Source organism: Trachemys scripta, chromosome 14 (assembly GCF_013100865.1).
Source record: "Trachemys scripta elegans isolate TJP31775 chromosome 14, CAS_Tse_1.0, whole genome shotgun sequence".
NCBI classification, from domain to species: Eukaryota; Metazoa; Chordata; order Testudines; family Emydidae; genus Trachemys; species Trachemys scripta.
Window position 1 is genome coordinate 5,514,702 of NC_048311.1, and position 24,841 is coordinate 5,539,542.

At 47.8% G+C, this 24,841-nt stretch overlaps 1 protein-coding gene across 1 annotated transcript in view; it reads right to left on the reverse strand.

Moving 5' to 3' along the window:
* LOC117887590 (zinc finger protein 189-like) overlaps positions 1 to 24,841 on the reverse strand; it is a 63,040-nt gene that overhangs the window by 27,045 nt on the left and 11,154 nt on the right. The window contains exons 3-4 of the mRNA XM_034790234.1: positions 21,682 to 22,695; positions 276 to 765 (exon numbers count right to left, since the gene is read on the reverse strand). Of these exons, the coding sequence (XP_034646125.1) occupies positions 276 to 765; positions 21,682 to 22,695 (1,504 nt within the window). The remainder of the gene's footprint in view (positions 1 to 275; positions 766 to 21,681; positions 22,696 to 24,841) is intronic.

The window sequence follows — 24,841 nt, forward strand, 5'->3', positions numbered from 1 at the left end:
TTGGTGGACAGCAGCAGCAGAGTATATGCCTGGAAGAGAGGATGTTCTAGGCTTCTTGAGAAGTAATAATCAGATCCCATCGCAGCATGGGAAACTTATCTCAGCCTCTTGCTCTGCTCCGTTCCAGGAAATAATTTCGTTGTCTGCTTTAATAAAGCAGTTGTGTGCCCTCATGAGAGGGCCACTCCAGCCTTGCCTGGCTGTCTGAGATCCGTGGCAAATGGCAGTGGTTTTATTCCTTTTGCCAAGCCTTCGTTGGCACAAGGCTCTCTCACGTGTGGATTCTCTGATGCCGAATAAAGGCTGAGTTGTCACTGAAACTTTTCCCACACTTGGGGCACTTATACGGTTTCTCTCCTGTGTGGATTCGCTGATGTTTAATAAAGGTTGATCGATCTGTGAAGCTTTTCCCACAGTCACAGCATTTATAGGGCCGCTCTCCCGTATGGATTCTTTGGTGGATAATGAGGTCTGAGCTCCGACCAAAGCTTTTCCTGCAGTCGGGGCATTTATAGGGCTTCTGTCCCGTGTGGGTTCTCTGGTGTTTAATAAGGTGCGAGCTGTCACTGAAGCTTTTCCCACAGTCAATGCAATTGTAGGGTTTCTCGCCGGTGTGGATTCTCTGATGTTGCATAAGGTGCGAACTCTGAATGAAGCTTTTCCCACAGTCGGTACATTTATAATGTTTCTCTCCTGTGTGGAGTTTCCAATGTTTAGTAAAGGATGAGCTCGACCTGTAGGTTTTTCCACAGATGTGGCATGTGTGAGATTTTGCTCCCATACTGATTCTCTACTGAACTGTGGTATCAATGAATTCCATGAAATCTCCCCCAACAGGAGTGGATTTACCTTTCATTTTCCTTGGCTGGTTTCTCTGCTGTCTCTCTGGCCTGCTCTGACTCTCACAGGTGTCTCCCCTCCCAGATCTCTGGGAAATGTTCTCCTTGGATAGTCCCAAAACTGTCCCATATGGTTCCACCTGTTCAGGACCTTCCTGCTGAGGATTCTCCTCCTCGTTCTCACTCACCATCCCATCACCTGCTGGGACAGAGAGAGAATCCAGACAGGAGTCAGTCCCTGTGCTGGGGGACAGGGAACCTCAGAAAGGGGGTGTCATAACTATAAAGGGAAGGGTAACAGCCCTCCTGTGTACAGTACTGTAAAATCCCTCCTGGTCAGAGACTCCAAAATCCTTTTACCTATAAAGGGTTAAGAAGCTCAGTTAACCTGGCTGACACCTGACCCAAAGGACCAATAAGGTGACAAGATACTTTCAAATCTTGGTGGGGGGAAGGCTTTTGTTTGTGCTCTTTGTTTTGGGGGTTGTTCGCTCTTGGGACTGAGAGGGACCAGACATCAAACCAGGCTCTCCAAATCTTTCTGAACAAGTCTCTCATATTTCAAACTTGTAAGTAAACAGCCAGGCAAGGCGTGTTAGTTTTTATCTTTGTTTTCTCAACTTGTAAATATACCTTTTGCTAGAGTGTTTATCTCTGTTTGCTGTAACTTTGAACCTAAGGCTAGAGGGGATTCCTCTGGGCTCTTTAAGTTTGATTACCCTGTAAAGTTAGTTTCCATCCTGATTTTACAGAGATGATTTTTACCTTTTTCTTTAATTAAAAGCCTTCTTTTAAAGAACCTGATTGATTTTTCCTTGTTTTTAAGATCCAAGGGGGTTGGATCTGTATTCACCAGGGAATTGGTGAAGTGTCTCTCAAGGCTACCCAGGGAAGGGAATTAGCATTTTGGGAGTGGTGGCAGCGGACCAGATCTAAGCTGGTAGTTAAGCTTAGAAGTTTTCAAGCAGGTCCCCACATTTGTACCCTAAAGTTCAAAGTGGGGAAGCAGCCTTGATGGGGGGAACCAAAGTAACTGCTGGGGAGATTGGTGTCAAGTATCAGGGGGTAGCCGTGTTAGTCTGTATCTACAAAAACAACGAGGAGTCTGGTGGCACCTTAAAGACTAACAGATTTATTAGGGCATAAGCTTTCGTGAGTAAAAACCTCACTTCAGTGCATCCGAAGAAGTGAGATTTTTACTCACGAAAGCTTATGCCCTAATAAATCTGTTAGTCTTTAAGGTGCCACCAGACTCCTTGTTGTTTTTGCTGGGGAGATTGAAATATCAGGAGCTGAATCCCCCAAACCCTTCCCCAGAGGAAAGAGAAAAGGAGGTCGTTTTTGCTTCCACATCCCATCCAAACACTCAGGGGGAAAGAGCTACAGGCAGGTGTCCATCAGGGTGGGTGGGAAGCAATGAGTGACATCTGCCAAGAGGATATGACACCTGTTGGGGGCCATCCTGTCTCAGGCAAGATGAGCTAGAAGCTGGGGAGCTCACAAGCCCTTTGTGGGAATCCCAGCTGTTCCTTTCACTCAGTGATGGTTTTGGAGTCCGTTTCACCAAATCCTCACTTGTGTCGGCACCGATCAGGCTGTCCCTTTCCTCGGAGACTTGGACCCACACTTGCTCCATCAGAAAGATCACATCAGGTTTGGGAATGGAAAATCCTGTGCTGGGGGGAAAATGGTGAAAATAGGTATCACTATTAGGGAATACTTGCTGCAAAAATATTCCATGTTTTTAAACCCAGACCATTTCTAAACCAGTTTCTGGACACTCTCGTACTGTGGAAATTGAACTATTAACAACTCTGTTGGGAAAATAATACAGACAAACATTCATCATTGAAGAATTATACACAGTGACACACTATTATACTAAAGTGAGATATTTTAAACTCAGTCGGTCCAGATAACTTGCCCCAAGTTTAACATTTTCAGAAGCACCTATGGCTAAAATCTACACTAGGAGTGCTTTACCAATGTAGGAATACTGGTCTGCTAGACCAATGATTCTCAACCTTTCCAGAGTACTGTACCCCTTTCGGGAGTCTAATTTGTCTTGTGTACCCCTAAGTTTCACTTCACTTAAAAACTACTTGCTTACTATATCAGACATAAAAATACAAAAGTTTCACAGCACACTGATACTGCAAAATTGCTGACTTTCTCATTTTTACCATATAATTATAAAATAAGTCAATTGGAATATAAATATTTTACTTATATTTCAACATATAGTATATAAAGCAGTATAAACAAGTCATTGTCTGTATGAAATTTTAATTTGTACTGACTTCGCTAGTGCTTTTTATGTAGCCTGTTGTAAAACTAGGCAAATATCTAGATGAATTGATATAGCCCCTGGAAGACCTCTAAGTACCCCAGGGGTACATGTTACCCCTGGTTGAGAACCACTGTGCTAGACCAACAAAGCGCTCCTAATGTGAACACAGGTATCCTGGCAAAGTTGTGCTTTGTACCAGGATAGCAAAACCATTTAAGAAGGGGGCATTGAATGTTTAACAAATTGATCTTTTCTGCCAAGTGTTTGGATTTAAATGGATATTAGGGCAACAAACCAATACAAATAGGTTTGAAGTGCATGAATAAAAATTACCTCCCCTCTTGGCTAAGAACATAAGGCCATAATTTTAAAGATATGTAGGTGCTGAGTGAGATTTTCAAAACCCTAAGAAAGGGAAATCATTATTCATCATAATAGTAATGCCTAGCTTTTGTCTAGCACTTTTCATCAGTAGATGTCAAAGTACTTTTAAAAGAGGGCAGGATCATTATCCCCATTTTACAGATGGGGAAACTGAGGCACAGAGCAGTGAAGTGACTTGCCCAAGGTTACCCGGCAGGCAAATGGCAGAGGTCAGACCAGAACCCAAGAGCATTAGTTCATTAATTTCAATGCTAGGTTTTTCCCAGGTTTACTTTTACCCTGGACAGTACTTCTTGTAGTAAGATGAGGCCCTGAAACATAAACCCTTGGGATCAGAGGCCTGGTATGAGGCCTGAGGCCTGAACTAAAGTAATGGTCAAGACTTTGCTAACATAAAGCAAAGCTGTGAGCCAGAGGCAGGCCCTGCTCACAGAAGTTGGCAAGAAGAAGGCTTCTAATTGCACGTATACACATATATAAAAGGTATCAAGTACTAGTAGGATGAATATGTGCCAGGACGGCACCAGAACATTCTGGTACGAACACATTCCACAGAGCTAATGAGGAGCAGGCTGACCCATCCTAAAGACAGGGTCAAAAGGATAATATGATGGATAGACTTGTTTGTTCGAACCAACATGTACCAGGAGAGAGGCAGCACCCTAACATGTAGAGGGGTGGGACCTCAATGCGTCAGGAGTGATGTGTAACTTGTTTGTACCTCTGTATAAGAATGCACCCTTGTGTAGTTGTCTCTGTCTGGCCTAGGGGGCAGTGGTAAGTCCTGCCACTGACTGAGCCGGTCCATTGTTAGGGAGCACATATGTACTAGCAGAACTGTAGACATCTGATCCGGGGAGCTAGAGACTGTGTTTTGTTTGACAATAAACCTGGCCGGGTGCCTTCGTACCTTATTGGAGTCTGTGGTCATTGGGGGTTCTCTCAGGGTCTGCTGTGTCAGCGATCAGCACACAGAGGGAACACACGCACACAGCCAACTGTTATCATCATTGAACAGAGCAGAGCACCACACCGGTGACATGTGACGACACTTCTCAGATGAGGATAGTTACTAATCAACAGGTTTATTAATTCACCAAGACTCTCATAGGAATGTAGCCAGCAGTTTTACACATTAAGCTTGGATATCAGATATTCCAGGCATGTCCTGAATGCAAAATACTGCATGCAGGGTCACTTGCCCTCTAGATTTGCTGTTTGGCTTGTACTGAACATGCTCACATGGACTGAGCATGCTCAGTAACAGTGCTGAAGTCAGCTGCCTTCACTCTGCCCCCACTCTATTGGCAGGCAGGGGCTATCTCTGGGGCTTGTCTTCTTGGAGGTTTGGGGGTGTTAGTCTGCGCTACCTCAATTTAGTGCAGATGGAAAAGGCCTGTGCACCTATGGTGCAAACTCGTAAAGCATTCTAACTGCCTATTTGGTGCAAATTTTGGAGTCCTCTTTCAAAGTGTACTAAATTGGATGTGAATTGAATTAGTGCAGGCCATTGTTTGTGTGCATGCCATACTGCTGTGCTCTACTTTGGAAGCCCCTCCAGATGCATGGAGGCCAAGCAGAACAATACAAATACAGAACAATACAAATCTCCAAGATCTCTGTTACATTAACTCATATCAATTATCTATTCTTCATAGAATATCAGGATTAGAAGGGACCTCAGGGGGTCATCTAGTCCAACCCCCTGCTCAAAGCAGGACCAATCCCCAACTAAATCATCCCAGCCAGGCTTTGTAACAAGGGCACACCGTTGACTCATATCCAGCTTCTCATCCACTGTAATCTCTAGGTCCTTTTCTGCAGAACTGCTGCCTAGCCATTCAGTCCCTAGTCTGTAGCTGTGCATGGGATTCTTCCGTCCTAAGTGCAGGACTCTGCACTTGTCCTTGTTGAACCTCATCAGATTTCTTTTGGCCCAATCCTCTAATTTGTGTAATTTCTTCAGAATTTCTAATACGTTTATCACACTGTAATTCTCCAAGGAGTAAGGATGCATTTTTTCTTAAGGCACTTTTAGGGATGTGGTCCCTGCTATTTATAGTGTTAGGCTTGAAAGGGACTAGTTTAAAAGTGAGGCACTGTTAAAAAAAAAAAAAAAAAAAAGGCAAATGTAATTCTGGGATAAACCAGGGAAGCTAATGAGCCATCCAGTGGAGCAAATTCAGTGATGAATCCTGGTCATGTGCCACCTGAGGCACTTTGCACATACACTTCAAAGAAACAGGAGTGTTGTATGTAAGACACAGGAGGTAACTGTTTCACTCTACTCAGCACTGGAGAGGCCTCAGCAGGAGTACTGGGTCCAATTTTGAGCACCGCGCTGTTAGAACAATGTGAACAAACTGGAGAGGAACACAAATGATGAGAGTTTAGAAAACCTGATCTCTGAATGAAGGTTGAAAGAACTGGGCATGTTTAGTCTAGAGAAGAGAAGGCTGAGGAGGGGACATGATAACAGCTTTCAAATATTTAAAAGGCTGTTTATAAAGAGGACAATGATCAATGGCCAGCAAGGGTAGGATAAGTAGATAACCTAACCCCTATGGGTGTGGCATAGATCAGGTGCGGGGCAGTGAATGGGAAGATTGCGTGGGACACTGTAGTAGTGACAGAGAATTGAAGGGGGGAAGTGTTGAGTGACCTAGCCCGGAGTGTGGAGGCATGAAGAGGAGGCTGCGCTTCCTGGAGTGAGAGAAGGGCTGCAGACCTGAGAGAGCCACAGAGGGATGGCAAGCAACCGCTGGAAGGGGCATCGGCCTCACCGAGCAAATCCCCAGAACTGCCACGAGGCAGTGCCTTCCAGTGGTGAGTACAGCAGCCCCTTTCACAGGGGCTTAATCCAATTTAATCCAATCCAACATTTAATCCAATGTTTGGATTAAATTTGACAGGCATTTCTGGAAAACAATTCCTTTCAAAGATGTTATGAAATCACGTGTTAAACTAATATTTATTTTTTAAAAAGAGACTTTTTTGGAAGCGCAAAATATACAAAAAGAAGCTGAATGTTAGCTGGATGTGGCTAGAGCCCTCAATAACAAATAATCAAATTACTAAAATTTGCTAAATAAATAACAGTGACCACAATCTTACAAAGGGGTCAGAGTGGGTCATTAATTATATACCTAGCTTTTATCGTCCTGTTCATCAGAGGGTCTCAAAGCACTTTACAGAAGGAGTCAGTATCATTAGCCGCATTTTGAGTGGAAAACTGAGGCACACAGTGGGGAAGTGACTTGTCCAAGGACACCCAGCAGCAGAGACAGGAATAGAACCCATGTGTCTTAAGTCTTAACCCAGTGTCCCATAGGAGGGGGAGGATGGTGTTAGGTTATCTACAAGTAGGTTTAGAAAGATTAGATTTTTATCAGTGAACGTCTGTTTCAGCGCACAGGCAAGCCCACAAAAAATATTTCCATCGATAATCCAAATTTACAAATAGGCAAACTAAGAAAAATGCTGCCTGAGAACTTATTAGAGTTTGATTTACAGATATTTACTTTGTCTAGATTTTGACATCAGCTGCTGACAATTTTTTGTTTGAACAGTTATGAAGCTTTAACTTTTTGAATTTCAGTGCCTACTGTCGCTAAATAATTGTCTGATTCCTGATTGTCTGCCCCCCTCCCATAATTTCCCACAGCTAGGACAATTTAAATCAATAAAATGCTTTAAAATAAACATAGATACTATCTGTAAAAACAATAACAAAATAAAAATCGAACTCTGCCAAGCCTATTTACCTGTCAGTGTGGAAGTGCTCTTATAAAGACACAGGATCCAAGACCTCTTAGAACTGATGTATCCGATGAAACAAGCACATCTCTGTTCTCACTTTAATATTGAGGAGATCTACTTCTCACTCTGGAATCTGAGGGGGCCTCAGGGCTTGTCTCTGTGGGTGTGGGAGGGAGGGATTTTTAAATGAAGAATTAGCCCCTCCCCCAGTCTCCCCTGTGCCACCCACTATTCCCTCTCCCCTAACTGCACAAATGGTTAAATCTGCTACATCTCATGCTGCCTCTCCCCTCCCCCCATTCTTCTCCATTTCTTATTTTTCCTCTGCTTCCCCTTCCTGATGTTCCCCCCCACCCCCCAGAGAAAAAGGAGACCCGCACTGCGATCTGATCATGGCCCCCCTGCAACTCCCTTCCCCCCCCAACCTATACAACCCACCGCGGTTTTACCCCAAGCAGTTCCCAACAAGAAGCAGTTACTTCCTTGCAGCTCAGCTCAGTCCCTAGCTGCATCTATAAGGCGGGAGCAGATTTCTAAAGGGAGCTGAGGTTCCCGGGGGTCCCTTTGTGCAAAGTCACTTTCCTACCCGTTTCCAGCACTTTCTCTATTACCAGAAGTCCCCAGCTGAGGGGTCAATGCTCCGGCAGAGCCCAGAAAACCTGCTTCCTGTCTGTATTCCCTACTCTGCTGTTAGGGAGCAGACTCCGGTGGGCTGAGGATGCTCAGTAACAGCTGCTGAAGCCTCTGCCCTTATTACCAGCGGACTCTGCTTGCTGCCGTAAACAAGGGCTAAAGGGAGAAGAGGGGGCAAGCTGAAAGGTTTCCCAGCCCTCCAGGATTGTCCAGGAGTCTCCAGGAATTAAAGATTACTCTTTAATTAAAGAGTAGGTCATGTGATGAAACCTCTAGGAATACAGTAGAACCTCAGAGTTACGAACCCCTCAGGAATGTAGTCTGTTCGTAACTCTGAATGAAACATTATGGTTCTTCTTTCTAAAGTTTATAACTGAACATGGACTTAAAACAGCTTTAAAACTTTACTCTGCAGAAGAAAAATGCTTTTAACCATCTTAATTTAAATGAAACAAGCACAGAAACAGTTTCTTAACCGTGTCAATTTTTAAAAAAACCTTTCCCTTTATTTTTTTAGTATACCTCTACCCCGATATAACACGGTCGTGGGGAGCCAAAAATCCCGACCGCGTTATAGGTGAAACGCCATTATATCGGGGTAGCGGTGGCAGGGCTCCAGCGGTGATTTAAAGAGCCCGGGGCTCCAGCCGCAGGGAGTCCCAGGCCCTTTAAATCGCCGGTGGAGCCCCGCTGCCGCAGCCCCGGGGTACCAGCAGCAGGGCTCCAGCGTTGATTTAAAGAGCTCCGGGCTCCGGCCGCTGCGGGGAGCCCAGGCCCTTTAAATCGCCGTCCGAGCCCCGCTGCCGCAGCTCCGGGATAGCAGCAGCAGGGGTTCGGTGGTGATTAAAGGGCCCAGGGCTCCCCACAGCAGCCAGAGCCCCTGACCCTTTAAAGCACCGCTGGAGCCCCGATGCTACATGCTGTATGCGAACCTGTGTTATATCGGGTCGCGTTATAACGGGGTAGAGGTGTACATAAGAACGGCCACACTGGGTCAGACCAATGGTCCATCTATCCCAGTATCCTGTCTTCCGACAGTGGCCAAGGCCAGGTGCCCCAGAGGGAATGAACACAACAGGTAATCATCAAGTGATCCATCTCCTGTCGCCCATTCCCAGCTTCTGGCAAACAGAGGCTAGGGACACCATCCCGGCCCATCCTGGCTAGTAGTTTATGTTTAACACAGTATTGTACTATATTTGCTTTTGGGGAGGATTCTGCTGCTGCCTGATTGTGTAATTCCAGTTCCAAACGAGGTGTATGGTTGACCAGTCAGTTCGTAACTCTGGGGTTCGTAACTCTAACATTCTACTGTATGTCCAACCAAAATTGGTCACCCTACAAATTGGAGGGGTAGGATCAGTGTGTGACGTTGCACTCTATATGATTTTATGAAAATATGCTAATGTAACTGGAATATGCTTCATGCAAAAGGTCTCTTGTAAGATATCATTACAAAGTTTATAATCTACTGAGTGTGATCATCATACTTGTATAAATGTACCACTCTTGTATCTGAACCTAGAAATATGAAATATAACTCTGAGGGCCTGTTGTAATTATGCAAAGTCTGGGCCATTAATGGTGGTTTGGAATTTGATGACTCCCATTAACCAGGACAATTGATTGCAGATGGCTCTGTTTTACCGGTAAGTCTTCCTGTATACTTGTGTGCTGGCAAGTGCGTAATGAAGTCTTATAGTGACATGTAATCATGTCACCTGAACTGGAATCCATCTTTAACCTAGTGCTTTTCCATTGAGAATGGGGGGGCTGGGAACCCAAAGGGACAAAGGATTCCCGCCTTATGCAAAAGATATATAAATGCGTAGAACAGAACAAAGGGAGCCATCATGAGAAATCCCCTATCTACCACCTGAGCTGGAACAAGAGCTGTACCAGGGGAAAAGACTGTGCCCAGACTAGGAAGCAGGGCCGGCTCTAGGCACCAGCCCTCCAAGCATGTGCTTGGAGCGGCACTTTCTAAGAGGCGGCACTCCGGCCCTCCTTTTTTTATTTTTAATTTTTTTGCTTGGGGTGGCATTAGCGGGAGCCAGCCCTGGCCCAACCACTCACCCTGTTGGCGCAAGCCCCCTGCCCAGCCCGGCGGCGCCCTGCACAGCCCACTCGGGGAAATACCAAGCCGCCCTTGGGAAATTCGGAGTGGCAGCGGCAGCAGGACCCCTCCTCCCTCCCTGCATCCTGGGCCCCGCTTCCCTCCCTCCCCGGCTCCTCACACACTCTGGGAGCCCCTCTTGTCGCTGCCGCAGCCCGGGCTCCCAGAGTGTGTGAGGAGCCGGGGAGAGAGGGAAGCGGGGTCCCCTGAAGCCAACCCCGGGCTGCGGCGGCGAGAGGGGCTCCCAGAGTCAGGGCTGCCCAGGGTGGAGGCAAGTGGGGCAATTTGCCCCGGGCCCTGCAGGGGCCCCCACGAGTATGTCGGAGGCTCCCCCCGCCTCCGTCTTCCCCCATCCCCCGGCGTCTCCGCTGGTAAGGGGGTGGGGCTGAGAACTCAGGTCCCGCTGGAGACACCATGCCACTGCAGCGCTGTCCGGGAGAGGGGGTAAGCGGCATGGTAAGGGGCCGGGGCCGGGCACCCCCCGACCCCATCCCCCACAGCCCTAACCCCCAGCTCCGAGCCCAACACTTCTGAGCCGGACACCCCCCGATCCCATCCCCCCACAGCCCTAACCCCCAGCTCTGAGCCCAGCCCCTCTGAACTGGGCACCTCCCTGACCCCAACCCCCCACAGCCCTGACCCCCAGCTCCGAGTCCAGCCCCTCTGAGCCGGACACCCCCTGACACCATCCCCCCACAGCCCTGACCCCCAGCTCTGAGCCCAGCCCCTCTGAGATGGACACCCCCCAACCCAGAGCCCAGCTCCCCATCCAGCCTTGGGCAACAGCAGCACCACCCACAGGCAGCAACAGCCCATTATGTAATTGCAAATGTATACATACCATTAAAGCATTTAATGTTTTTAAATAATGTATTTAGTGTATTTTCAAATTATTACAAATTAATTTTAGAATGTATTTCACTGGTTATTTTTTACATTTCCAAATACATGTTACTATAGTATTGCAACTTTTTTTTATGGAAGGGGCCCCCGAAATTGCTTTGCCCCAGACCCCCTTGAATCCTCTGGGCAACCCTGCCTAGAGTGTGTGAGGAGCCGGGGAAGGAGGGAAGCGGGGTCCCCTGGAGCTGAGCCAGGGCTGCGGTGGCGGCGAGAGGGGCTCCTGGAGTGTGTGAAGAGGTGAACGGCCGGCTGGGTTTGTCGGTGCTAAGCAGGTAGCCCCGCAGCCAGAGATCCTCACCAACTGCCCGCCGGGGCTGGGCCAGGGTGTGGTGAGGCTGAAGAGTAGCAGGTTCGGGGGGCTCTCCAGGTCCTCGGCTGCCAGCATGTCGGGGGTGAGGGTGATGAGCACGAACTTATCCACCTCGGCCACCAGCAGCACCGCAAAGCCCAGGGAGGGGGCCGTGTTCTCCATGTCGCCCAGCAGCCGCACCGCCACCTGGAAGTACTCCCAGTCTGCGCGGGTCAGCAGCTCCACCCGCATGGGGACAGACTCGCGGCTGGGCCAGGGCTCGGCTGCCGTGTGCTGGTAGCAGATCCCACGTTTGGGGGGGAGCCCAGTGCTGGGGCGGCAGGGGGTGCGGGGGGGGGGGCACGGGGGGGCGGGGGGGAGCTCAGGGCTGGGGATGGGGGGGCGCAACCAAAAATATTTTTGCTTGGGGCGCCAAAAAACCTAGAGCCAGCCCTGCTAGGAAGGTGTCCAGTCTGTGAAAGACTTATTGAAACATCTCTTAGGGTGAGATTTTTACCTGTATTCTGTTGTATTACTGTATTAGGCTTAGATTTGCGTGTTTTATTTTATTTCACTTGGTAATTCACTTTGTTCAGTCTGTTACTACTTGGCACCACTTAAATCCTACTTTCTGTATTTAATAAAATCACTTTTTACTTATTAATTAACTCAGAGTATGTGTTAATACCTGGGGGGGGAGGCAAACAGCTGTGCATATCTCTCTATCAGTGTTATAGAGGGCGAACAATTTATGAGTAAAATGGATTTATTTGGGTTTAGACCCCATTGGGAGTTGGGCATCTGAGTGTTATAGCTAAGAACACTTCTGTAAGCTGCTTTCAATTAAGTCTGCAGCTTTGGGGCAAGTAATTTAAACCCTGGGTCTGTGTTGGAGCAGACTGGCGTGTCTGGCTCAGCAAGACAGGGTGCTGGGGTCCCGAGGTGGCAGGGAAAGAAGGAGCAGAGGTAGTCTTGGCACATCAGGTGGCAGCTCCCAAGGGGGGCTCTGTGATTTAACCCGTCACACAGTGGAATTTGTGCAGGGGGCAAAATGTTTTGGGAGGAGGGTGAAACAGGTGGAGGAAGGGAAGGAGAGGGTCAGACACATTAAATTGGGGACAGAGTGAAGAAGGTGGAGTTTAGAAAGCGGGGGGAGATGCGCTGTCTGGCAGCGCCAGGGGGTGAAACATAGAATCATAGAATATCAGGGTTGGAAGGGACCTCAGGGGGTCATCTAGTCCAACCCCGTGCTCAAAGCAGGACCAATCCCCAACTAAATCATCCCAGCCAGGGCTTTGTCAAGCCTGACCTTAAAAACCTCTAAGGAAGGAGATTCCACCACCTCCCTAGGTAACCCATTCCAGTGCTTCACCACCCTCCTAGTAAAAAAGTTTTTCCTAATATCCAACCTAAACCTCCCCAATTGCAACTTGAGACCATTACTCCTTGTTCTGTCATCTGGTACCACTGAGAACAGTCTAGATCAGTGGTTCCCAAACTGGGGTTCACAAAATGTTACAGGGGGTTCTTGGGAAAAAAATCCCTAATGGCGGACAGAGCTGTCCCTAGGGACCCTGGGCAGCACAGGGCCAGCAGCCTGGAGCCCCTGGACTTCCAAGAGCTAAGCAGATCAAAGCAAGCAGATCTATCACACTGAGGAGATTTAAACGTCAAGACGCCTTATAAGAAATGGAAAGGGAGGTGGATATTTTTTGCTGTTTTTAAAATTAAATAGGCAGCTAGTATTGTTTTTAAAATTATTATGAAGAACAAGTTTAAGCTTTGTTGTATCATGCGTTGTTTGCCTAGACTGCTCAAGACCTGAAAGCATGTGTAGGAGGAACTCTTTGAGTTGGCTTATTAAATACCTTCATGCTGTTTCACATCTGGTGCTCCTTGATGAAACATACGAGCCTTGTCGTATAACAGGTTTATTCAAAGTGATACAAGCTGCGAAAGTGAGATCTTGGAAGAGTGTTGCTGTTTTCATAATATAATAAAAATACTGTAATGATAAATAATAATAAATAGTGTGTAATAAGCATGTCATAAAAACAAATTTTATATTTCCAAGATCACTGCTTTTATAATTTATACTCAGGTAAAGGAGAAAATCCGTGGAAATATTCATTTTTAGGAGGGGGGTTGCGAGACGTGACATTCTAGTGAAATGGGTTCACAGGTTGTTAAAGTTTGGGAACCACTGGTCTAGAGCCATCCTCTTTGGAACCCCCTTTCAGGTAGTTGAAAGCAGCTATCAAATCCCCCCTCATTCTTCTCTTCTGCAGACTAAATAATCCCAGTTCCCTCAGCCTCTCCTCACAAGTCATGTGCTCCAGCCCCCTAATCATTTTTGTTGCCCTCCGCTGGACTCTTTCCAATTTTTCCACATCCTTCTTGTAGTGTGGACCCAAAACTGGACACAGTACTCCAGATGAGGCCTCACCAATGCTGAATAGAGGGGAATGACCACATCCCTCGATCTGCTGGCAATGCCCCTACTTATACAGCCCAAAATGCCATTAGTCATCTTGGCAACAAGGGCACACTGTTGACTCATATCCAGCTTCTCGTCCACTGTAACCCCTAGGTCCTTTTCTGCAGAACTGCTGCCTAGCCACTCAGTCCCTAGTCTGTAGCAGTGCATGGGGTTCTTCCATCCTAAGTTCAGGACTCTGCACTTGTCCTTGTTGAACTTCATCAGATTTCTTTTGGCCCAATCCTCTAATTTGTCTAGGTCCCTCTGTATCCTATCCCTACCCTCCAGCATATCTACTACTCCTCCCAGTTTAGTGTCATCTGCAAACTTGCTGAGGGTGCAGTCCACACCATCCTCCAGATCATTAATGAAGATATTGAAAAAAACGGGCCCCAGGACCGACCCCTGAGGCACTCCGCTTGATACCGGCTGCCAATTAGACATGGAGACATTGATCACTACCCGTTGAGACCGACGATCTAGCCAGCTTTCTATCCACCTTATGGGTCCATTCATCCAGCCCATACTTCTTTAACTTGCTGGCAAGAATACTGTGGGAGACCGTATCAAAAGCTTTGCTAAACCCCAGGATAGGGAGGAACAGAGGGGATCAAACTTACCAAAGCCAATCTCATGATTTTTTGATAAAGCTGACATAATTTTTGAACATTTGGCATTGGCAATACTGCCACAGATTGGGTGAGCTGTCTGGAGTGGTTACCCAGGTAGGGTGTAGGTTGGCAGAGGGACTTGTGTTCCTCACTGGATGGTCCATCTCAGCCTCCCCCATCCCGCGGGGCTGTGGTGGTAAAGGTGCAGAGTACCCCCAATGCCTAGACAAGAGAGCGCTTCTCAGGGCCACCCAGAGGATTCAGGGGGCCTGGGTTCTTCGGCGGCGGGTCCCGTGGCGGAAGGACCCCCCGCCACGGGTCTTCAGGTCTTGGAGTGGAAGGACCCCCCGTGGCTGAATTGCCGCCGAAGACCCGGAGCGGAAGAAGCTCCGGGGGCCCGGGCCCCGCAAGAGTTTTCCAGGACCCCCAGAGCAAGTGAAGGACCCCGCTCCAGGGGCCCTGAAAAACTCTCGTGGGGGCCCCTGTGGGGCCCGGGGCCTGGGGCAAATTGCCCCACTTTCCCCCCCGCACCCCCCCGGGCGGTTCATGCTCTATAACGATGTCTTGAGCTGTCAAAGGAGATTTGATTCAGGGAAACATTTGACACAGACACCCTCCTAAATTTGTTCATATGTTACTGGAGTTTAAAATTCCTTACCAGTTTACAAAGGTGTATGTCTGCACATGGCCTCATTGCAGCTCACAAGTGGGTCTTATTCTACTATTTTGATTGCCTAAATAGCACGCCCCCTCCTGTAATCTACAGTAAATGTAGTTTCACTCCTCCATTTATTTATTTTTAGAAGGGTATTTTCATTACTCTTATTTTTCTTGTCATGCCATCATTTACCTTGGTTAACATTGTGCCAACTATGCTACTTATATGTATGATTTTATAGTGAATAATCACAGAAAACAATAACTGATGCTAGTAGCTAAGCAATCACATCACATAATGGTTTCTAGTACAACATTGCCTATGCTCTTATTGTGATTTTGTTTTAATGTACAACTTTGATTTCAAAATGTTTGTTCTTCCAGTAGCAAGTTTTTTTTTCCCTTTGCTATCTTATGACTTCAAGGCTGCCATCAAAAACTTCTTCCATTTCTTTTGACCCACCAAGGAGGACTGCCTTTCTCAGCTATTATTTTGCCTCTCTCTCTCCAGGACCTTAGGGCTTGTCTATGCTAGAAAGTTTTACCAGTTATATGGGTGTAACTATACCAATCTAATTCCCCATGTGGGCACTCTTATTACAATATAAGAGTGCCTTTCTTTGGATTAATCTAGGGCTGTCGATTAACTGCAGTTAACTCACACAATTAACAATTAATGTGTGTTAAAGGTGCAGAGTACCCCCAATGATTAATCATGATTTTAATCGCACTGTTAAACAATAGAATACCCATTGAAATTTATAAAATATTTGGGATGTTTTTCTACATTTTCAAATATTTGATTTCAATTTACAATACACAATACAAAGTGTATAGTGCTCACTTTATATTTTTTATTACAAATATTTGCACTGTAAAAATGATAATCAGAAGAAATAGTATTTTTCAATTTACCTCATACAAGTACGTAATGCAATCTCTATCGTGAAAGTGCAACTTACAAATGTAGATTTTTTTGTTATGTAACTGCACTCAAAAATAAAACAACAAAACAATGTAAAACTTTAGCGCCTACAAGTCCACTCAGTACTACTTCTTGTTCAGCCAATCATTAAGACAAACAAGTTTGTTTACATTTGCAGGAGATGATGCTGCCCACTTCTTATTTACAATGTCACCTGAAAGTGAGAACAGGCGTTCACATGTCACTGTTGTAACCGACATTGCTAGGTATTTACATGCCAGATATGCTAAACATTTGTATGCACCTTCATGCTTTGGCTACCATTCCAGAGGCCATGCTTCCATGCTGATGACGCTTGTAAAAAACCCACAGTGCATTAATTAAATTTGTGACTGTGTACGGGGAGACTTTGGCAAACCAGTAAAGTGCCTAAAACCACTATGGCTTATTGTTAAAAAGCAACCTAGTCAGCAAGCTGTAAATTGGCCATTCAGCAAACTCAGCTTGAGCAAGGCAGGAGGGGAGGGGGTTTCAGGATGCCATGGAAGGGGCAGCTTGACCTTGCGTCCTTCCTGATAAGAATTGTGTTGAAGTTGCTGATATATGCATTTTAAAAGAGCAGGAATGTCTATTGGGGTCTCAGAGCTGCAGACTCTGGAAAAACCCACACCTGGTTAATCAATAATCAGAAGGAACCTCTTGCTTGAAACTGCTTACTTAACAAGGTTTCTTTAAGGGACATGTCATTCTATTACTAACGTATAAATAAGGGGACTCCTTTGGGGGACTGGTCTCTCCTTCTGGATGCATCTTGTGTTCCCCAGCAGCAGACAGGCTGCCACTGTGCCACTCGAGAGCCACACTCAGCTTTGGTAATGATCAAGGGTTGTGGGTGTATTACTAATCTTGTTGTGGACATGTGTAAGTGCTTGAGTCTAAGTAAAGTTTAGCTTTAAGTGAAAGCACTCTTGTGTTGTCCTGTTTGTGACAGCCATCTATCGGTCGGACGGCCATGTCTCTCCTGATTTATTTCCTGACACCTCCTCACACCGAGTAAAAGTTACCAAGAGCTTTGGGTTGAAAAAACCCCGGGTAACAACTGAACTCATTGGGGGAGAATTGTATGTCTCCTGCTCTGTTTAATCTGCATTCTGCCATATATTTCGTGTTATGGCAGTCTCGGGTGACGACCAAGCACATGTTGTTTGATTTAAGAACATTTTCAGTGCAGATCTGACAAAACACAAAGAAGGTACCAATGTGAGATTTCTAAAGATAGCTACAGCACTTGACCCAAGGTTTAAGAATCTGAAGTGCCTTCCAAAATCTGAGAGGGATGAGGGGTGGAGCATGTTTGCAGAAGTCTTAAAAGAGCAACATTCCAATGCAGAAACCACTGAACTCGAACCACCAAAAAAGAAAATCAACTTTTTGTTGGTGGCATCTGACTCAGATGATGAAAATGAACATGCATCAGTCTGCACTGCTTTGGATTGTTATTGTCATTAGCATGGAATGGTGGGCAAAGCATGAAGGGACATATGAATCTTTACCATATCTGGCACGTAAATAGCTTGTGACACTGGCTACACCAGTGCTATGTGAATTCCTGTTCTCACTTTGAGGTGACATTGTAAATAAGAAGTGGGCAGCATTATCAGGGCCAGCTCTAGGTTTTTTGCCACCCCAAGCAAAAAAATTTTTGGCTGCCCCCCCCTACCCCTAGCCCTGAGCTTCCCCCCGCCCACCAGTGCCCCCTCCCACCCGCACCAGCACTGGGCTCCCCCCAAACATGGGATACGCTACCAGCACACAGTGTCCGAGCCCTGGCCCAGCTGCGACTCTAACCCCATGCGGGTGGAGCTGCTGGGCGGCGCGGAGCGGGAGTACTTCCAGGTGGCGGTGCAGCTGCGGGGCAGTGCGGAGAACACGGCCCCCTCCTTGGGCTTCGCGGCACTGCTGGTGGCCGAGGTGGATCAGTTCGTGCTCACCGCCCTCACCCCCGACATGCTGGCGGCTGAGGACCTGGATGGCCCCCCGGACCTGCTACTCTTCAGCCTCACCACGCCCTGGCCCAGCCCCGGCGGGTGGGAAGGCGAGGCTCTCTGGCTGTGGGGCTACCTGCTCAGCACCAATGAGCCCAGCTGGCCGCTCACCTCCTCACACACTCCGGGAGCCCCTCTTGCTGCCGCCTGGGCTCGGCTCCAGGGGACCCTGCTTCCCTTCCTCCTCAGCTCCTCACACACTCTGGGAGCCCCTCTCGCCGCCGCCGCAGCCCGGGCTCGGCTCCAGGGGATCCGGCTTCCCTTCCTCCTCGGCTCCTCACACACTCTGGGAGCCCCTCTCGCTGCCGCCGCAGCCCGGCCTTGGCTCCAGGGGATCCTGCTTCCCTCCCTCCCCGGCTCCTCACACACTCGGGGCAGGGTTGCCCAGAGGATTCAGGGGGCCAGGGGCAAAGCAATTTCGGGGGCCCCTTCCATAAAAAAAAGTTGCAATACTATAGTAACATGTATTTGGAAATGTAAAAAATAACTAGTGAAATACATTCTAAAATTAATTTATAATAATTTGAAAATACACTAAATACATTATTTAAAAACATTAAATGCTTTAATGGTATGTATACATTTGCAATTACATAATGGGCTGTTGCTGGGTGATGGTGATGGTTGGTGCCAATGGGCTGTCGCTGCCTGTGGGTGGTGCTGCTGTTGCCCAGGGCTGGGTGGGGAGCTGGGCTCTGGGTTAGGGGGTGTCCGGCTCACAGGGCTGGGCTCAGGGCTCTGGGGAGATGGGGTCGGGGGGTGTCCCGCTCAGAGGGGCTGAGCTCGGAGCTGGGGGTCAGGGCTGTGGGGGGATGGTGTCGGGGGGTGTGCGGCTCAGAGGGGCTGGGCTCGGAGCTGGGGGTCAGGGCTGTGGGGGGTATGGGGTCAGGGGAGTGCCCGGTTCAGAGGGACTGGGCTCGGAGCTGGGGGTTAGGACTGTGGGGGAATAGAGTCAGGGGGTGCCTGGCTCAGAGGGGCTGGGCTCGGAGCTGGGGGTCAGGGCTGTGGGGGATGGTGTTGGGGGGGCTGGCTCAGAGGGGCTGGGCTCAGAGCTGGGGGTCAGGGCTGTGGGAGGATGGGGTTGGGGGGTGCCTGGCTCAGAGGGGCTGGGCTCGGAGCTGGGGGTCAGGGCTGTGGGGGATAGGGTTGGGGGGGTGCCCAGCCCCTTTCCATGCCGCTTACCCACTCTCCCGGACAGCGCTGCAGTGGTGTGGTGTCTCCAGCGGGGTCTTCTTTCCTGCCGCTCAGCTGCAGCTCACAGCCCCGCCCCCTTACCAGCAGAGATGCCGGGGGATGGGAGAAGACGGAGGCGGGGGGAGCCTCCGACATACTCGTGGGGGCCCCTGTGGGGCCCGGGCAAATTGCCCCATTTGCCCCCCCCGGGTGGCCCTGACTCTGGGAGCCCCTCTCGCCGCCGCAGCCCGGACTCAGCTCCAGGGGACCCCGCTTCCCTCCCTCCCCAGCTCCTCACACACTCTGGGAGCCCGGGCTGCAGCAGCGGCGAGAGTCTGTGAGGAGCCAGGGAGAGAGGGAAGCAGGGCCCGGGATGCAGGGAGGGAGGAGGGGTCCTGCTGCCGCTGCCACTGCCAATCCAAGTCTCCCCAGGGGGCGCGAATCCCAGCTTGCGCTGACAGGGCGAGTGGCTGGGCCAGGGCCGGCTCCCGGCAATGCCACCCGAAGCAAAAAAAAAAAAAAAAAAAAAAAAAGGGGGGGGCAGAGTGTCGCCCCTTAGAAAGTGCCACACCAAGCACATGCTTGGAGGGCTGGTGCCTGGAGCCGGCCCTGAGCATTATCTCCTGCAAATGTAAACAAACTTGTTTCTCTAAGTGATTGGCTGAACAAGAAGTAGGACTGACTGGACTTGTAGGCTCTAAAGTTTTATATTGTTTTTGAGTGCAGTTATTTTACATTGTGCCTCTTCATATAACCTTGTGGTGGGTCTACCCACGTGTGACCTCTGTTTTCATGGGACTTTGTATCAAAGCCTCATTTAGAAACTTTGCATTGCCCTTGGTATAATATTATAGCCCCTAAGGATAGAATAAGATAGAAGAAAAATTTCTTTTTGCTAGCAGTAGAACAAGAGCTCTCCCCCCACTCTTAGACCTAGCCTTTGCAGCATTGGGACAACACTCAAAAGAAAGCAGCACAAAGGACCAATGGACACAGACACAGAGTTTGAATCTGGTATAGATTTGCATAAGAGGAAAGCTGCTATAAAAGTAAGGTGTCTTGCAGAGGACCCCGGGTCTCGTCTTGTCAACATGGGAGCATCGATCCGGATCGGCAGAAGCCCGGCTCCACCCCCTGCCCCATCTAACTCACCTGGCCAGTGAATTTAAGGGGAGCAACTAATTGGTAACAACAAGACGGAGTGTGTTTGTGTGTGTGTGTGTGAGTGTAAGTGTAATATATTATATGCATATGATACAGTGTTAATGAATACACGTATTACTAATAAATGTGGCGTTTTGCCTTATTCCCCCTGAAAAGATCCTGTGCAGTACTTTAAGTACAACATCCCCCCCCTATAGTTATGCCAGTACAGTTACAGAAGAAACACATATATCAGAAAATCTTTTCCATGTAGAAAAGACCTATCTTCACAGATTCTATCACTTTCCAATTCCAGTTACACAAACTGGATTCCCTTTGCAGCCCAGTGGCTTTAATTGCACTGTGATCTCCTTTTCACCCATCCTTACCACTGGTTTGTACAAGCTGCAAATTAACTTTATTATGGAATCTCTTGTTGCTATTGCTTTTGCTCCACACTCAGGCAAACACATATATTTAGATTCCAGGGAATTAGCTTCAGTGTATTTACACTCATGATTCTGAAGTAAACTTTTTGATAGTTTGGGCTAAGTGCCTGTTGTCTAAAAATGAAATATCAAACTAATTTCAATGGAACTACAGTGTATTTAATAGACCTAGATTCTAAATGTAGAAGGATTAAGCACAAGTAATTGGGTCAGGAATTTTACCGCCTTATTACAGGACTTTTGTAGTGGATACATATATCAGAAAGGACAACTGCAGACCCATAACAGTGAAAGCATGTAACTCCACTGGTAATAATCAATAATTCAGTCATCTAGTTAGACATTTTAGATCTATGAATTCATGGTAAGTACAGGAAATAAAAAGCAGAACTCCAGGGTAATTATACAAGCTAGATTATACAATATAAAATAAACCTTTAAAGAGACTTTCCCAGAGGGCCCATTTCATTACACAGAGGCCCATCTTCACATTCTTGACATCTCCAGATAAAGGTCTCAGAGTTTGAGAAACTGGGATCCACTTTACTCTTCTTCATTCAAAGCAAGAAAGTCACAAATAAACCATCATCCTAACTCAGTGCCCAGAGCCCAAGTATCATTGCATTTCTGACCTAACTGAGTCCATCTCTACTCCTGAATGTATCAATTAACTAAAACAGTATCAAGAATAAATCAAAGTCACAGCACATAAGATAAAGATGGTTCTAGGTCTGTATCAACAAACTTCAGTGCAGGAGCTGATCAGAGGACGTTTAGAGCTTCTTGAGACGTAATAATCAAATCTCATCACAACATGGGAATCTTATCTCTGCCTCTTGCTCTGCATGACTCTGTTCTAGGAACGTAATTTCATTATCTACTTTAATAGCTATTGCATGTCCTCATTAGATGGCCAGTACTGTCTTACCTGACCCTCCGATATTCGTGGGAATCAACCATGTCGTTGTTCACTTCACCCATCTTCTAGGGTTTCTCTTGTGTGTGGATTCTCTGATGTCTGATGAGGGATGAGCTGTCACGAAAGCTGTTCCCACAGTCCAAGCATTTAAAGGGTCTCTCTCCTGTGTGGATTGTCTGGTGTCTATTAAGGTGCGAGAGACGACCGAAGCTTTTCCTGCACTCAGGGCATTTGTAGGGCTTCTCTCCTGTGTGGATCCTCTGATGCGTAATAAGGTTTGAGCTGTCACTGAAGCTTTTCCCACAGTTGGAGCATATATAGGGTTTCTCTCCCTTATGGGTTTTTTGATGTGAAATAAGGTGGGAGCTCAGACTAAAGCTTTTCCCACACTCATTGCATTTGTAGGGTCTCTCCCCCGTATGGGTTCTCTGATGTTTAGTGAGGTCTGAGCGCTGGCTAAATATTTTCTCACAGTCAAGACATTTATAGGGCTTCTCTCCAGTGTGCATTTTCTGATGTGTCATAAGGACTGAGTTGTAACTGAAGCTTTTCCCACAGTCGGGGCATTTATAGGGCCGTTCTCCTGTGTGGATTCTCTGGTGTATAAGAAGATTGGACTGCTGATTGAAGCTTTTTCCACACTCAGAGCAGCTATACGGTTTCTCCTCTGTATGGGTTCTCTGATGTGAAATAAGGTGTGAGCTGCGGCTGAAGCTTTTCTCACAGTCTAGACACTTATAGGGTTTCTCTCCTGTGTGGATTCTCTGGTGAGTAATAAGGGCTGATTTCCAAAGGAAGCTTCTCCCACAGTCGCTGCATAAGTTCAGTTCCTCTCCAGAGGCGATTCTCTGTAGTACAGGCTGTTTGATTTCTTTGAACCCTCTGCTCCTGTGAGTGGATTCACGCTGGATCTCCCCTGCTTGGTTTCCCAGCTGCCTCTCTGGCCTGCGCTGACTCTGACAGGCTTCTCCCTGTTCAGTGCTCTGGAAAACTTTCCCTGTGGCTTTACCTGATAATGTCACCTGTGATCCCACCTGCTCAGAATCTTCCTTCTTTTTCTCACTCACCGTCCCATCACCTGCTGGGATAGAAAGAGAATCCAGACAGGAATCATCCACTGTGCTGAGGGGGAAGAAGAGAATAGCAAAGGGAGGAAAAAAACTAACTAATTACTGGGGACTTAAAAGAAATCAGGAAGAAAAAATCTCCATCCACCGCAACTATATTTCAAAGGAGGGAGAGGAAGGGACCAATTCAACCTCCTATCCCATCTGAATATAGCTGAGGATTGGTGAAAATTCATCAGTGATGTCTGCCAAGGGGATATAACTAAATTGTTTTTGAGTCAGTTTCATCAATTCCTCTCCTGTGTGTGTGTCTTTTAAGATCCCCTTTTCCTTGTAGCCCTGAAGACTGGGAACCGTAGGCATCAACTTCTGATTTTCCCTGGGGGTGCTCAATCCCCACTTAGCCCCAGCCCCGCCCCCACTCCACTCTTCCCCCAAGGTCCCAACCCTGACCCACCTCTTCCTCCCCACCCCAGGCCCTTCCCCCACGGCTCCACCCCACCATGCCTCTTTATGCCCCCTCCCCTGAGCCCGCCTCACCCCCATGCCTCCCCCCTCCCTCCCAGTGCCTCCTGCATGCTACAGAACAGCTGTTCCGAAGTGTTCAGGAGGCACTGGAAGGGAGGGAGAGGAATTGATTGGCGGGGCTGCCCATGGGCAAGAGGGGGGAGCTTGGCTGCTGGTGGGTACTAAGCACCTGCTAATTTTTCTCCATGGATGCTCCAGCCCTGGAGCACCCATGGAGTCGGCGCCTTTGTTGGGGACCCATGGCTCCTGCCCTCATTCCAGCTGGGAGATCAGGTTGGGTTTGAAAAATGGAAATCCTGCACAGGGGGTCAAGGGAACAAGTGTTTGATCTTGTTCATTAAGCTCAGTGCTGTTACTGCTTCCAGAGCGAGGATATTAGTAACCTACCCTGAAAGGATCCTTCCTTTTCCCAACCGAAGCCTACAGGGACTGAGCTATAAATTATACAAGATCACATGACGCACTGATCTGGAGCAAGGGTTCATCCACTCTGTCTAGGGAATGGCCCTAACTTACTCCCCTGGGAAGCAGAGCAGAGTTGCTACCTTCTCTAGGTATCTGGCATAGGCACAAACTCCGTGGGTAGTCTGGGGTTGGAGCACCCACGGGGAAAAACTGATGGGTGATCTGCACCCACCTGCAGCTCCCTGCCCCGCCCCAGCTCACCTCCGCCTCTGCCTCCTCCCCTGAGCGCGCCGCATGCCCGCTTTTTCCCCCTTGCTCCCAGCGCTTGCTGCCGCAAAACAGCTGTTTCGCGCGACAAGTGCTGGGAGGGAGGAAGGGGGAGAAGGGGGAACGCGGCACGCTCAGGGGAGGAGGCGGGGCCGGGGCAGAGATTTGGGGAGCAGTCTAACAGGGGCAGGGACTTTGGGGAAGGGGTTGGAATGGGGGTAGGGCAGGGGTGGAGTCGGGGCATCCAGTGTTGATTTCAAGACCTCAAATGATGGAAAGTCCATCATATCCCTGCAAAATATAATGCAGTGATTAATTACCATAATGACTGTTAAACATATTTACAACCTGAATTTATCTAGACAAATTTTCCAGCCACTGGGCATCTTCCTGCTTTTGTTTATTAAATTAAAGAACCTTCTGCTCTCAGAAATCTCCTCACTATGATCTGGTCACTTCTTAACCTCCTCTTTGATAAGCTAAATAGATTGAGCTTCTTAAGTCTCTCATTACAAAGCAGGATTTCCATCATTCTCTTATCCAAACCCCATCGAATTTGTCAGCATCTCTTTTTTGACACAATATCCAGTAATGGTCTCCTTAATGCTGTATAGTGAAGTACTACCACCTCCCTATTCCTACTCGACATTCCCCTGCTTATACTTCCATGGCTCATGTTAGCTGTCATACCTACAGCATCCTACTGGGAGCTCATGTTCAGTTACTCTCCATGATCCCCTAAGTCAGGTTCAGAGTCACTGCAGTCCAAAGTCTCTCCAGAGCAGCAAGTACAGATGCTATCTAATACACAATCAGAAATTTAGGGCTGGAGGCGACCTCAAGAAATCATGAAGTCCAACCCCCTACACTGAGTCAGGAACAAGTTACCAAGACCATCCCTGACAGGTGTTTGTCTAACCTGTTCTTAAGAATCTTAAATTACAGGGAATCCACAACCTA